Source organism: Chiloscyllium plagiosum, chromosome 24 (assembly GCF_004010195.1).
Source record: "Chiloscyllium plagiosum isolate BGI_BamShark_2017 chromosome 24, ASM401019v2, whole genome shotgun sequence".
Classification (NCBI taxonomy): Eukaryota; Metazoa; Chordata; class Chondrichthyes; order Orectolobiformes; family Hemiscylliidae; genus Chiloscyllium; species Chiloscyllium plagiosum.
Genome location: NC_057733.1, coordinates 8,775,235 through 8,791,195, shown reverse-complemented (window position 1 = coordinate 8,791,195; position 15,961 = coordinate 8,775,235). Strand labels below are relative to the sequence as shown.

Genomic DNA, 15,961 nt, shown 5'->3' with positions numbered 1-15,961 from the left:
GTTAACTGCTTCTGTCTTCACAAATGCGGGCATACCTGCTTAATTTATCCAACACTTTGCAAATGATGTAGATCTGAATCAAAGCAATATTTTCCTTTTTTAGGGAATCGAGTTAGTTGCTCTAGATTGCAACATTTTCATTCTTAAATGTATTGCTGTAATGTAAGCCTCTGTCTCCATTTTACAAGTAATAAACCTGAAACTTCACTAACATTCCAAATGACACAACCTTGGTTCAGCATCTGTAATAAAATATTTTCTATAAACGACTAAACTCTTCAAGGAGTTTAGTTTATATTAGATTACTTACAATGTGGAAACAGGCCCTTCAGCCCAACAAGTCCACACCGACCCGCCGAAGCACAACCCACCCAGACCCATTCCCTTACATTTACCCCTTCACCTAACACTGCACTTTAGCATGGCCAGTTCACCTAACCTGCACACCTTTGGATTATGGGAGGAAACCGGAGCACCCGGAGGAAACTCACGCAGACACAGGGAGAATGTGCAAACTCCACACAGTCAGTCACCTGAGGCGGGAACTGAACCCGGGTCTCTGGCGCTGTGAGGCAGCAGTGCTAACCACTGTGCTGCCCGTGCAGTCTCCGTCTGCATGCCTGTACATGGCTCTAGTGCATTCCTGATGAAGGGCTTAAGCCTGAAATGCCAACTTGCTCGTTCCTTGGATGTTACCTGACCTGCTGTGCTTTTCCAGAACTACACTTTTCAACTATGGCTACAGTGCAGTAAAACAGGTGAACTGCTGAACTGGTCACAAACTGCCAAGGTTGTTTTTAACTGGATGTAGAGTTGTGTTAATAAACACCTCTCTGAAAAACACCAACTGACAATGCCTTACATAGCTTAGATTGTATAAGCTCTGACTATTACTGCTTGTTGGTTAAAAGGTAGTGAGATTTCGAGCTAGCAGTTAGCTCTGGTTCTGTAAGTAAGTTTCTTAAACAGGCTTCCTGCCCTACCTGTGTTTGAAGAGCCACCTGTACTGTCTGATGATAACAACTTGCATAATCTAACATATTGCATTCAGTTTGTGTTATGTGTCATACAAGTTACATATTGTTAAATTCCTCAGAATCTTTCACCCTTAAATATTTGATACCTGACTGGTTTGACTAGATTGATAAAGAAAAGGCTAATGCCTAGTCATTATGGATAATGCAAACGATTATCTCATCTTACAGACCCAGGAAGCTTTGTTTACCCTTTCTGCAATGACTGCTGGCATCCGACGCAATTGGATGCAGGCATTGATGAAAAATATCCGACCTTCAACAGCACCAGATGTTGCCAGGTAAGAATGTGCTGCATCACGACTCTATTACAAAATGCTTTTACTTAGAATACAGATTCCAAACAGTTCATTACAGTAAGTGCTATATAATTGAGCTATTTAGGAATATTCTATCTGATTTTGAACTGATTTTATAATTTCCAGATAGATTTGATGTCATTTTAATGTACTGTTATATGTTTTAGGGACTTGGTGCATGTGAGAGATTACATTGTGGAAGCACCATGAACTGAAGTAAACATTTATTACATGTCGGTTATTTTTGTTTAAAATATTTCAGTCTAATGATTTTGTTCTATTAGCTTACCAGAAGAACAATGTGCTGTGATACTACCAGATACTACTCCACATTATGATAGCAAATCAGATTCTCCATCCTCTGAAGCTTCTTCGGTGGATAAAGAGACAGGGCAGAGAAAAAGCCGAGCACGTGAAAGGAGGAGAGAGGGCAGGTCAAAAACTTTTGACTGGGCAGAATTCAGACCAACAGCACAAGCAATAGCACAAGAAAGAGCAGCAAAAGCAGATTCATGTGACAGTCATGCGGAGAGATTTGGTGCATCTTCATCAGACCTGAATGACTGGGAACGGACTAAACGGCGCGAGGAACGTAGAAAAAGATATGAGGCTGTGACTGGAACAGTCGGCTCGAGTTCAGGTGATACAAATAGGATGGAATTTGAACCATCAAGTTCCTCACCGTTGCTGGATCGGAGACAAAAGATGCACGATGAAATTGAAGAGCACTGGCAGCAGGTAGAACGCACGCCCATAAGGGAAGAACGACGGGTACCTCTGGCAACAGTACTGGCAAGTTCACAAACATCACAGATTGATAAGCTACTGGAAAGCCATACAAAAGAGGTAGGAAAAATATACAATTAGTTCTCATATGAAACGATCAGTGTGATTTAAGTGTCAAATCTAAAGTAGATATATTTAGACACTGTGGACTTTGATTGCCAAGCTTTGCCGACTCACTGGTGGGTTGGAGGAAGAGAAAGTGTACAAAAGGCCAGAGCCAAGGAATGAAGGATTTGGTGGGGAAAATGATTGTACTGCTGGAGGGGGATGTAGAGCTGGAGATCTGCAATCTATTAAAGTAATTTCAACAGAGAATATTTTAAATTCAGTATAATGGTGGGGGCAGGACCTGTCTCAATACAATGAGAGTGAGTTTGAACCAGGTGAGCAGCCATCCCAGGTTTTCAGTAGAAAAGGGTTCACTGGACCAGAAACATCAACTCTGTTTTCTCTCCACAGATGCTGCCAGGCGCACTGAGATTCTCCAGCAATTCTTTTCTATTCTAAATTTTCTGGCACTGTCCCACAGTCTTCTGATTTGGTTTCCTGTGTTAAATTTTTTAAAAAATTGTGCCGGAATACAATTGTTTCAGACCAGAATCTCTGGGTGTATGAGGGTGGGGCTGGGGGAGGCAGCTGTCATCTGTACAACTTCACCCCACCCTTCATAATCAGCTATTTCATTAACCTTGTGAGCACATTAACCTTGTATGGAAAAAGATCTGTTGTTTTCTTCTTGACCTAGGCATGCTGAGGGTCATGGACACTTGGGAGTGGTGTGGGATAGAACATGTCAGCTCACCCAGAACTCCATATCTGGAGAATCAAGAAAAGGAGAATCGAGGGAAAGCAGTGTGGTGGATTAAGTTATAGAAATGGAAATATTCAGCCATTTAGATCAAAAGAATGAAAGTTTGGAGGCTTAATTTGGAGTCAAATAAAACAGATTATGAACAGACTCATTCAATTTGAGACAGTGCGCATCAAGGAATATAACGGGATGGACTCATTGTGTAAGATATTTATGGTGGAGATTTATGAAGGAGGTCATAACTTGCAAGGAATGACAAACAACCGTGAAAAAAGTGTGTCCACCTTCTTCTTGTCTGCACCAAGTTTGTTTAGAGCTGAATTAAAATGAAATTGATGTAGTTTGTTATAATTTACTTGGAAAATAATGATACACCAGTTGCGTTATCCTTGTATCATTTTACTTTTAAAATCATCCATCCTAGATATGATAATTGCTCTTAATAATTGTGTTACCTAAGACTGCAATTTATATTGTAAAATATAAAACATATATGGTATTTAGTTGAAGGCAATGATTCTAGCATCAAGATTGTGCTCATTTTCATTGACAGCTCAGTTGAATCCCTGCTTTGTAACATATTGCCAGCTGCTTCTGACCCTAAATTACAGAATTTGTTGAGAGGAATTCTGCAGACAATGATAGTCCTGTTTCATTTCTGCAAGTGAGCTGTCGATTCAAATTGCCACTTGGCAACTAATGTTTCAGCAATTAATATCTAGTTTTCTTTCCTAACCACATAGCTAAAACATGTCACTTGTGCAGAATGACTTGTCAGTCCTGTCCACGTTTTGTTGTCATGCATCCCAAGCACCAGTGAAATTCATGCAGCATGTTGGCTAGCAAGGTGTAACCAAAGTTGACAATGCCAAAGGGTTTAAAAAAAAGTCTATAGTTAATGGCAGAAGTCAAACACTGAACAACTTTATTTACTGTAAGAAATCAAGATTTCAATGGACACAGCTTTACTTCTATTTTCAGCCACAAGACAATATCTTCCTTATCCAACAATGTAAAAAGTAAAATGTAAAGGATTAATATGCTGCAGGGCAGATAGTGAGCATTTATTAAAAAGACATGCGAAATATTTACCATGTACACCTGATTACTACAATAAGAGAAGAAATGCCACTCAATTATCAGGTTTAATTACAATTAATTAAATGTTGTTAATGCACCTGCCTCGAACATCACTGCTGGCAACTCATTCCAGGTTTAATTACAGATTATCAGCAGCGTATGTATTTGTGCAAAAATAAGCTAAACTATAGTTGTAGCATTTTAAACAGTTTAAAGACAACAATCACGAAGCCTTTTCAAATTATTGAATCTTTTGTCTAAACTGAAGTCCTCAAACTGAAACTTGGGTTTGAAAAAATCTTCAGTGTAATTGCAGTATGGTGTTCCACCTCACCACTGTGAATTAGAGAATGGTTGGACTGAATGAACCTTTATTCAGACTTGCACGTGCATCTGAAGAATTAATTCTTTAAAGAACAAATAAAATAATTTTTAACAAATACTTTTTCATCAAATTAAGTTGTATATGTCAAGTATGTTAATAATGAGACAGCAGTTACCTTTCAACATACTCTCAATGGATCAACAAAAGTAGATAAATCTTGTGTAGTCCTCTCTCTATAGCATATTTATTTATGTTTTACATTCACATCTACTATGCATCTGACATTTAAGAAGATGGTTCACGCCTTATGTTCTTGTGCTATGCTTTACAGTACATTTTGCTTATTTTCAATAAATTTTGCTTTGCTCTTGCTCAGTAAAGATGATTCAGGTTCTGGCTATTGTATCAAGCCACAGACATTGGGAAACCGATGTGCCATCGTTTTGAAAGAAAAAAATACTTTGGTCCAGCTACTGTTTCAGATTTGGAAAAAAATGTAAAGTTATCGTCTAATGTGATGCACAGCAGAGTCCATGTTTAAAACAGTGGATCTGGAATCCAAACTCCTCGCCCTGAAAATTGATCATTGAAATAGATAGTGTTGTATCTCGGAGCCCTTTCATCTTTGATAACAGGACTTCAAAAAGGCCTTGTAATGTGTTGAGCAATTTTACTGGCTATATTTTAATCAAAACCAATAACGCTACCAGTATAATACTGCAGATTATATATTTAGGTAATGCATTTTGTTTCAGCAAATGGGTACAAATGTTCCTGACTTAATAAATTCACAAGCATTTTCCAATCAGGCAGCATGCCCAAGTGGATAGATTAGGTATTGCAGGCATCCACTCAGGTTTGTAGTTCAGTAGAAGGTTCACTGTTCTGCACTACACAAATGCATTCACTCCATACATAAAGTTTGAATTGGTTTGTAAGAGTGTAGTTGACTGCTAACTGTAAATGTGAATACAGCTGTAGACTTTCCTTTGCAGAGCAGTGAAGGATTAATTGTCAGCTTTATTTATATGTTGGCAATTGAGAATAAAATTCACATTGTTTCTAAATGTCCAGTGAGAGAAGTTTGAGATTTCTCTTCCAATTTTATTTCTGTAACTAACACTGTTAGTTAAACTCTAAGTTAGTGTTATACATAGCTACTAATCTCAAACTTCTACTCTCTTCACAAATCTCTTGCAGTAGCAGAATATTACATTCTACATTGTCTCATAATTTCACTGTTTATATAGTGTCTCATCTGACTTGCAATGGCACATGTCATGAAACATTTTCTAGTACTGTGATAAGTATTAGGCGAAACCAAATGTAATGGCTAACTTACCCAGTCAAGTGATTATTAATTTTAGGTTGAAGCATTTAGTTGGAGCTAATGTATATTAGATCAGAATATTTTATTTTGTTGTAGGATATTTAAGTCTAGATATTACAAAAATATCCTGTCAAAAATGAGTGGATCTGCCATATTGATTTTCATCAGGTAAGACAGGGCTGTGCTGCATTGCGTAGTGTCTCCCTGAACCTTCTATTTCTTGATCCATCTCTTGATAACAATTTCACTTGCTAACAATAAAGTTAATTTTTTTCTTTTGCTGTCAGTTTCATTTTGAACATTATCTCATGACAAATAACCTCAGTCAAATGTGACATTTTGTCTTTTCAGTTTTCTCTCTTTCTCCTTGCACCAATTACCTTAACTTAGGCCAAATACTATCGACATTTAGATTGCTATATATGTGTGACAGAGCATAATTCCTAATTCTACTTTGGTAAAAGGTGATTTATTATTTTTGTAGCTTGAAGAATTGAAAACTCAGTTGGAGCACTGCCAGCAGGAATTAATAGACGCACAAAAATACAGAACAGAACTCGAAGCTCAGCTGAAGGCTAGCATGGAACGTGAACAACAGATTCGTTCTGGGTATATCTCCCAGGTAAGAAGAATAATTCCTGTCCTGTACAGGCGTATCTTCCTTTTGACATGTAGAGCGCACTACATCCTGTATGAACCCTTTGCATGTTTTGTGAACTGACAACTTACCAGAATTTTTTAATGCATGAACTGCTGCATGAAATTACAAAGAACTGATGAATCATTTGTGCTTTTATTCTATTAATAGCAATTTCTAATGTTTAAAGGAAAAGTAACCCAAGTAATGAAGCATATAGAGGGAATTCTGCTGAGCAATTTTAGTGGCTCTTTTATTAGTTTCTAGAATAACTAAATAAAAACATAGCCAGTGAAGGATTAATTGTCAGCTTTAATTATATATTGGCAATTTTAAAATCAATAGCATTTACTTGAAATTAACACTTAGTTGATTTTTGACATGAGAATAAAATTCACATTGTTTCTAAATGTCCAATGAGAGAAGTTTGAGATTTCTCTTCCAATTTTATTTCTATTGTCACTACTCTTTGTCGCATTCTACCCACCAATAGATAAAATTTATTTTAACATGTGGCCTATGGAACTTTATTGAAATAGATTTAATAGGGCAAGAGTTTACAAAGCATTTACGTTCTAATATGCTACAGTACTATAGTGAATTGTTCAGGGCTGATCGTGCATTATTGGAATGTGAATTGTTGAAGAAAGATTAGAATAGACATTAATTTTGGCTAAAAACAGAATATTTTGTCCATTATCTGAAAAGTGTCGAGAAATAGAATGTTAGGACTAAAGCTTCTATAATCTTGTGACAAATTCAATTCTATGGCTTAATGCCTATATTAGATTTCAAGTGGTGAGTGTAGAAAAAGTCCATCATGGAGCAATTCTGATGGTTGACAATCTTGGAGCATTACTTAATTTTAACCTTTGATTAATTAAATCAAGATTAAAGTTTGAGCAAAATAGATCCTGGGTAGTATCACTGTGGTGGAACTTTAAATTCACAGCTATTGCTCACAAGTTGTTAAGAGGTATTTTACATGAAATAATTCCCAATACACTCCTCCTTCAATTGTTATTATTGTTGTTCCATTACTAGCACATTCCCCTACTATTTCGGGGAATCACCTAGATTGTTTATTTAAAAACAAGAGAATTTATTTTGACATGTAATTTCAACGAACGTAATTTGAAAATTTTATTAGGTTTGACATTGTATTGTCCACACTAAGTACAATGGGTCAGAGTAAATATTATTATAGAGAATGTGTTTTGAAAGATCCTATCTTGCTAAGGTTGTAACAGACTAGTTTTATGAGAATAACTTAGAGGTTAATTAACCTGTTCAGAAGTGTTACGATATACTTTTAAAGCAGGTGGAACTTGAACCCAGGTATTCTGGTTCAGAGGTGGGGACACTACCACTGCACAAATGCAGAGGTTTTACAATCTGAGAGGTGGATGAAGGAGACTATTTAGGTTGTTATTCTGTTTCCACATGTTCTCTCTGCAGTCTGTAACGAATACTGGAACAGATCAGACCTTGTTCATGATTTGAGCTATCAAGCAGAGTAACAATACAAGAGCTTTGTTTTTGCCTAATCTTCAAAAGGCCCAATAAAAAGTTAGAATTCAAAAACTTAACTGCTTTTTCTACAGAAAGATTATGTAGATGCAGGTTTTTTCCCCACATTTGCCTATTGCAGCAGCTAATTCTGCCATTGGTGGTCAAACAACCATTCTTTTACATATAGCATACAGGTTATTTTTCATGCTGCAGAACTGTTTCAGATTAGAGGGAGGTAAACAGCTGGGTGCAGCAGCAGCATTGCGAGAAAGGAAGAGATTACAAGTAAGGTCGAGGATTTGTTTCAGCTCATCCTAACTTTGTTCAGTGAGTGCATGATTGATCCAGTCTTTACCCAGCATGTCACGAGATCACTTTCATAGTTTCCTGTTGGTCAGCTGAAGGGCAGCTTGAATTCATCAGTGCCATTTTGCAGTAGCATCTCCAATTGTTTAACCTACCTTGTCTGAAAAGGGCGATTTCTGATTGCAGGTTTAATATAAATATGCCATTGATTTGAACACAGATATTCTGATTCAAATTTGTTGTTTATTGCAGGGTGTCCACCATTAAATTCAAGGTAGCGTTCCTAAAAATCGCAACTTTTAAGTGCAGAGACACTATGGGAAACATTTCTGTGGGACTCAGTGCAAAAATTCGAGTTAGGTTGTGTAAGAGCTTAGCAGAGAAAAAAAATGTTAAAACATTACACCTGTTCCCCCTCAATTGAAATACAGTACCCACCAATACTTTAAATTGTTCATTTCCTCCAATGATAAATGCAGCAACTTTTATCCCTGTATAAAATAACCTTTTACTTACAATAGCTCCGATTGTGAACCCTGTGACTGTGGAGCCAGGTTTTGTTTTAGAATGAGGGGAATGGGCAGGTTGGCCACTCTGAGGTTTGGGGGTTATTTGCTGAATTTTGCTTGTTCTAGGCTACGTTGTGACCAGTGCCTTTTTAAGGAGTTTGTCATGCCCCTTTTTGCATGGTGCAGCTGCATTAAGGTCCATTCAGACTACTTGATTAGCTGGCTGCATCTCCAAATGGATTTTGGCAGGTGTCTCTCATTATTCTGCTGGTTATGGGCTGCAACCTGCTGCCCAAAGGTTCTGTTGTTTTAACCACTACTTCAAGGGAAGTGAGCTCTGCTGAGTTCTGAAATCATAAGCTTCCATAAATTAGAGTTGGAGACAGGCACATTAGAGAACTGTGCAACAGATGTACTCTGTTGTGCTCTTCCAGCACCACACTCTCAAACCCCAGAAACAGCCCTGTCAACCCTGCAAAGTCCTTCTTGTCAACATCTGGGGGCTAGTGCCAAAATTGAGAAAGCTGTCACTCAGACGAGTCAAGCAGTAGCCTGACATAGTCATACTCATGGATTCCTATCTTCCAGGCAATGTTCCAAACACCACCAGCACCATCCCTGGATATATCCTGCCCCACCAGTAAAGGTGGAGGCACAGTGGGAGACAGTTTGGAGTCTCAACATTGTGAGTCCTCAACATTGACTCCAGACCTCATGAAGTCTTGTGGCTTCAGATTAAACATGGGCAAGGAAACCTACTGCTGATTACCACATACTGTCATCCCTCAGCTGATGAATTGGTAATCCTCCGTGTTGAACAACACTCGCGGGGGGGGGGGGAGGGGGGGGGGGGGAGCACTGAAGATGGCAAGGGCACAAAATTTACTCTGGATGGGGAATTTCAGTGTCCACCACCAAGACTGGCTTGACAGCAGTACAAATTGAGCTGGTCGGGTCCAAAAGGATGTAACTGCTAGACTGGGTCTGTGGCAGGTGGTCAGGGAACCAATGAGGGAATAGCATACTTGACCTCATCCTTGTCAGCTGCGGGTGCATCTATTCATGACAGTATCGGTAAGAACAACCATCACAGTCCTGGTGGAGACAAAATCCTGCCTGCAGATTGAGAATAACCTCCATGTTGTGTGGCACTACCGCCTGCTAAATATAGCAACTCAAGACTGGGGAACTATGAGGTGTTGTAGGCCATCAATAACAGCAAAGTTTTAGCCCAACTCAATCTGTAACCTCATGGCCTGACATATCCAACACTTGACCATTACCATCAAGCCAGGGGATCAATCCTGGTTCAATGGAGAGTGCAGGAGGGCATGCCAGGAGCAGCACCAGGCATACTTGAAGATGAAGTGTCGATCTGGTGAAACAACTTGCATGCCAAACAGCATAAGCAGTAAGTGATAGGCAGAGCTAAGCGATTCCACAACTAACAGATCAGATCTAAGCTCTGAAGCCCTGCCACATCCAGACATGAATGGTAGTGGACAATTGAACAACTTACTGGAGGAGGAGGCTGCACAAATGCTTAGTCATTGTAATAGAAGCAGGAGTAGGCCATTTGGCTTGTTGAGCCTACTTTGCCATTCATTAAAATCATGGCTGATCTATCCATTGTCTCAGCTCCTCCTACTTGCATTATCCCCATAACACTTAATTCCCTTACAATGCAAAAATCCATCCAACTTGAATATATTTAATGAAGCTGCCTCTACTGCTTTGGGCAGAGAATTCCATTGATTCAGTACTCTCTGGGAAAAGCAGTTCTCATCTTTGTCCTAAATCTACTCCCCCTAATCTTGAGGCCATGTCCCCAGTCCTAGTCTCACCCATTAGCGGAAACTATTTGCCTGCCTCTAGCTTATCTATCCATTTCATAATTTTACATGTTTCTGTAAGATCCCCCCCTCATTTTTCTAAATTCGAGGGAGTATGGTCCCAGGCAGCCAGGGGACTTGTCTACCTTTAGACCCTCAAGTTTGCTCAACACTACCACTTTAGTGATAACTATTCAATTGAGGTCCTCCCATCCCATCCCATCATATCCTTCACATCATTCTGTGACATGTTAGACATATCTTCCACTGTGAAGACTGACACAAAATAGTGATTCAAGGCCTTGGCTGTGAGCATTACCCAATATTAATTCCTCTTTCTCATCCAACAAGGAACCGGTGTCTACTTTAGCCACCCTTTTCCATTTAAATACTTGTAAAAACGTTTCCTACCTGTTCTTAGATTCTGTGCTAGTTTGCATTCATAATCTATCTTTCCTTTCTTTATTGCGTTTTTTTGTTGCTTTTTAGATTTCCCAATCTTCCTGTTTCCTACTACTCTTGGCTACTTTGTAAGCCTGATCTTTTAATTGGACTTCTTCCTTCATTTCCTTGGTTGTCCAAGACTAGCTTTTCCTACCCTTGCTATTCTTGTTTTTGACCGCGATATACTTTCTTTGAGGACTGTGAAAAGTCTCTCTGAAAGTCTTCCACTGTTCTTCAACTGTTCAGTGATGCAAGAGCCCAGCATATCAGGGCAAAAAAAAGGCTGAAGCTTTTGCAGCACTCTTCAATTGGAAATGCCTTGTGAATGATCAGTTTCCTCCAGTGGTCTCTAGCATTCCAGATACCAGTCTTCAGCCAATTTGGTTCACTCCATGTAATATCAAGATATGTTTGGAGACATTGGATACTGCAAAGGGTAAGGGCCCTGACAACGTTCTGGCAATAGTACTGAAGGCCTGTGCTCCGGAACGTGCCGCTCCCTTAGCCAAGTTATTCCAGTACAATTACAACACTAACATCTACCCAACAATTCACTGACATTTCCAGTACATAAAAGAGCAGGATATATCCCCACCCAGCCAATTACTGCCCCATCAGTCTACTCTCATCATCTGTAAACTGATGGAAGATGCCATCAATAGTGCTATCAAGCAACACCTGCTCAGTGACACACAGTGGCCACTCAGCTCCTGACCTCATTACAGTCTTGGTTTAAAATGGACAAGAGCTGAATTCGAGAGGCGAGGTGAGAGTGACAGTCCTTGACATCAAGGCTACATTCGACTGAGTGTGGCATCAAGGAGCCCTAGCAAAATTGTGTTCAGTGGACAAACACTCCGGTGGTTGAAGTCATACCTAGTACATGGGAAGTTGGTTGTGGTTGTTGGCAATCAGTCATCTCAGGTCCAGATCATCTCTACAGAAGTTCCTCAAGGTATTGTCCCAGACTCAACCATCTTCAACTGCTTCTTCAATGACCTTCCCTCCATCATAAGGTCAGAAGTAGGAATGTTTGCCAATGATTGCACAATGTTTAGCATCATTTGTGACTCCTCAGATACTGCAGCAGTCCGTCTTCAAATACAATGAGATCAGGACAATATCCAGGCTTGGGCTGACAAGTGGCAAGGGACATTTGCACCACACAAGTGCCAGACAATGACTATCACCAGTAAATGACAATTTAACCACCGCCACTTGACATTCAATTGTGTTATTGCTGAATTCCCCCACTATCAACAGCCTGGGGGTTACCATTGACCAGAAAATTAACTGGACTCCCTATATAATTGCGGTGGCTACAACAGCAGGTCAGAGGCCATGAATACTGTGGCGAGTGACTCACCCCCTGACTCCTTTCCACTATCTACAAGACACAAGTCAGGACTGTGATGGAGTACTCCTCATTTGCCTGAATGTGTGCAGCCCAAAACACTCAAGAAGCTGGACACCATTCGGGACAAAGCAGCTTCTATGATTGACCAGACGTTCACAAACATCCACTCCTTCCACCACCGATGCTCAGTAGCAGCAGCATGTACTATCCACAAGATGCACTGCAGAAATTCACCAGAGATCCGCAGACAACACCTTCCAAACCCTTGACCACTTGCATTTAGAAGGACAGGGGCAGCAAGTACATGGGAACACCAGCACCTTACTTGCCGTCTAAGCCACTCCCTATCCTGACTTGGAAATATATGGCTGTTCCTTCACTGTCACTGGGTCACAATCTTGGAATTTCCTTCCTCATGGCACTGTGGGTCAATCCATAGCACCTTCTCAAGGGCAACTAGGGATTGACAATAAACGTTAGCCAGCCTACATCCCATAAATGAATCTTTAAAAAAAATTCTTAAACATTCTTCTATGCCTATATCTACCTTACAATTTTCATTTAAGAGCAAATTAAATACAGGTCGTTCTGCTATAATGCGACAGTTATATTCCTCTGCAACCTCGCACTGTAGAAAATTATGCAATGGGAAACCACTTTGGAAATTGCGCTGTAGAAGATCCCACTATGGAAAACCCTATACCAGTTCAGTGGAAAGTTTGTGTTTTGCAAACAAAGTCCAAAATTCACCAATCACATTATAGCCAATTAGCACTGATGAAATGCACATTATATAAAAACTACCTGTAGGAGTAGAAGTAGGCCACTTGACCTCTCAAACATGCTCTGCCATTCGCTCAGATCATAGCTGATCTGATTACTTCACATTCCCTTGGTTTTGTTAATTGTATTTCCCCAAAGTTGTGTGTGCAATAGTACTAAACAACATCTGCAAATATTGCCCTTGTCTGGCCACTGGTAAATGTTTGATGATTATTGTTTGTCCATCTTAAAGTTTAGAAATTTGAGCCACCCCTAAGCTAGGCAGTCATGCTTTATCGCTGTGAATATTTAAAGCTGGTCAGCTGAACATCAAAGAACTCTTCTGCCTACATTTTGAACTTCTTTCCCCACCCCACCACAGAAGGAACAATAATGTTTGCTGTAGGTAAACTCATTTGGTATTGTGACCTAAAGTCAAGGAACCATAACAAAATAAAACATAAAACAAAACATTAAGGGAAGCAAAATATTCACATGGTGTAAAAGATTAAAATCTAACAATGGTTTGTGTTGTTTTTTTACAATAATTGTTGTATCCATGAAAATGATGTCTTCCTTTACTGGACACTGGTATTGTTGAACAGGCCAAAAAATACAACAGTTTGTATTCGTTTAACATCTTCAAGGCAGTAAATTCCCTAAGGTACTTCAGAAAAACATTATCAAACAAAATGTAATACCAGGCTTCAGAAGAAAATATTGGAGCAGATGACTAAAAGCTTGGTCCAAAGAGGTGGATTTTAAGTATCTTACAGGAAGAAAGTGAGGGACAGAGATAGGCGTAAGGAGGGAATTTCAGACTTAGAGGACTTTAGCAGCTGATGTACAAGTATATCTTGAGACTGTAGGGCTGGAAGAAATTAGAGACAAGGAGAGATGAAATCATAAAAGAATTTGATAGGAAGGAACGAAATTTTAGAATCTAGGTGCTCTTTAATACTCGTACAGGGCTGACAGTTAAACTAGAATTGGTACACTTGAAGATACGGCCAACAAAGTTGGGATGTATTTGGGGGTAGGACATGGGAGTCTGGTTAGGTGTGGGTTCACCTAGTTAAATCTAGAAAATAACAAAGGGTTCAGCAGTAGATGAGCTGAGGTGTGGACAGTCTTGGATGACCTTTGAGGTGAAAATAAGCTGCATTAGTGATGGAGCAAGTTCATGATGATTCCCATCCTAGGAAGAAAGTGAGGAATGCAGATGCTGGAGATCAGAGTTGCGAGTGTAGTGCTGGAAAAGCACAGCCGGTCAGGCAGCATCTGAGGAGCAGGCGAATCGATGTTTCGAGCATAAGCTTTTCGTCAGGATAATGTTTCCTCATGAAGAGCTTATGCTCAAAACATCGATTCTCCTGCTCCTCGGATGCTGCCTGACTGACTGTGCTTTTCCAACACCACACTTTTGACTCCGATCTCCAGTGTCTGCAGTCCTCACTTTCTCCCAGTCGATTATAACCTTACTGCGAAGCCTCTTCCAAGGATGCCTACCTAGAAGAAGGTCTCCTCCTCTCTCCTCAAGGATATCAGTGAATCTCTCTCTCACTGCACCCTCTCAGGTCATCTCCTCTGCCCTGATTACCATCCTAGTCAAGTTCTACTCTAAGGTTGTGAATAGTCTGGTTTAGTTTCAGATAATTGCTGGAGAGTGGGAAAGGTCAACAGCTCGGACAAGGATTGAGATAATAGCTTCAATTGAAGAAATATTCTGCTCATCCAAGTCTAAATGTCAGAGAAATAATCTAAGATCAAGTGGTGTGAAGATGAGTTAGAATTAGGTGTTGTCAGTTTATTTGTGGACACTAATGTATTTTCAGGTGCTCAGAAATAGGAAGGGCGCATTGCTAGATCCTGGCATCATCAGGTACTGAACTGGAAGTGTAATGAGAAGCATTTGCGCATTATTCACAGGCTGCAACTGGATAGATAAGAAGGGAATCGGGCAGATGTAATCCCACCCAGCTAGATGAGGAAAGAGGGGTCAGTCATGACACAGGCTGCTGAAACGTCCAGTGAATGAGAAAGGGGAAGGAAGAACCTTTGAAATTTAGCCTGTGGAATGGAGGGAAACACCAGACAGCTGATTGGATGGCCTCTGTCTTAATGGCAGAGAATTCTTTTCAACAACTTGGACTTGTTGAAGGAAACAGTGGAGAGAGTATTGAAATTGGTGAGATAAAGGTGTGGATTATCTTTACACTGTATTGCTCAAGAGTATCTGCAGAAACATCAAATGGAACTGGAATGGAAATCTGTAAATATATATTCCGATTAAAAGTTAAATGAGGGAATTCTGCTTTAAAAAGATACACTCACTTCGTAAGCATAAAATGAAAGTTAGCGAGTTTTGAGAAGATTTGTAGCTCAGGTTGAGGTTCTGGATGGAGGTTTGCTGGCTGAGCTGGAAGGTTCCTAATTGAACTTGGCACTAAGTTAAATGATTTTGAATTTTGCCAAGACTTTTCTGGGAGTAGAAGATATGATCATGGATTATTCAAAATCCTTAGGGCTAAACTTAAAGTTAGCAGATAAATTGAGGTAATAATAAAAGGATGCTTAAAGTAATTACTCAGTCTTTTAAATTAAAAGGAATGAAACCTGAATGTGATGTGGTCATCATTGGAATTAGCAAAGATTCAGCTAGAAATAATAAATTAGATTAGATTAGATTACAGTGTGGAAACAGGCCCTTCGGCCCAACAAGTCCACACCGACCCGCCGAAGCGAAACCCACCCATACCCCTACATTTACCCCTTACCTAACACTATGGGCAATTTAGTATGGCCAATTCACCTGACCCTGCACATCTTTGGACTGTGGGAGGAAACCGGAGCACCCGGAGGAAACCCACGCAGACACGGGGAGAACGTGCAAACTCCACACAGCCAGTCGCCTGAGGCGGGAATTGAACCCGGATC

General features: G+C 39.9%; 1 protein-coding gene across 1 annotated transcript in view; it reads left to right on the top strand.

Annotated features, from left to right (window-relative positions):
- The window catches only part of LOC122562338, a 410,892-nt gene that overhangs the window by 331,612 nt on the left and 63,319 nt on the right, over positions 1 to 15,961 (top strand). Inside the window, exons 14-16 of the mRNA XM_043715214.1 lie at positions 1,206 to 1,315; positions 1,618 to 2,179; positions 6,150 to 6,287. Coding sequence (XP_043571149.1) covers positions 1,206 to 1,315; positions 1,618 to 2,179; positions 6,150 to 6,287 — 810 coding nt within the window. The remainder of the gene's footprint in view (positions 1 to 1,205; positions 1,316 to 1,617; positions 2,180 to 6,149; positions 6,288 to 15,961) is intronic.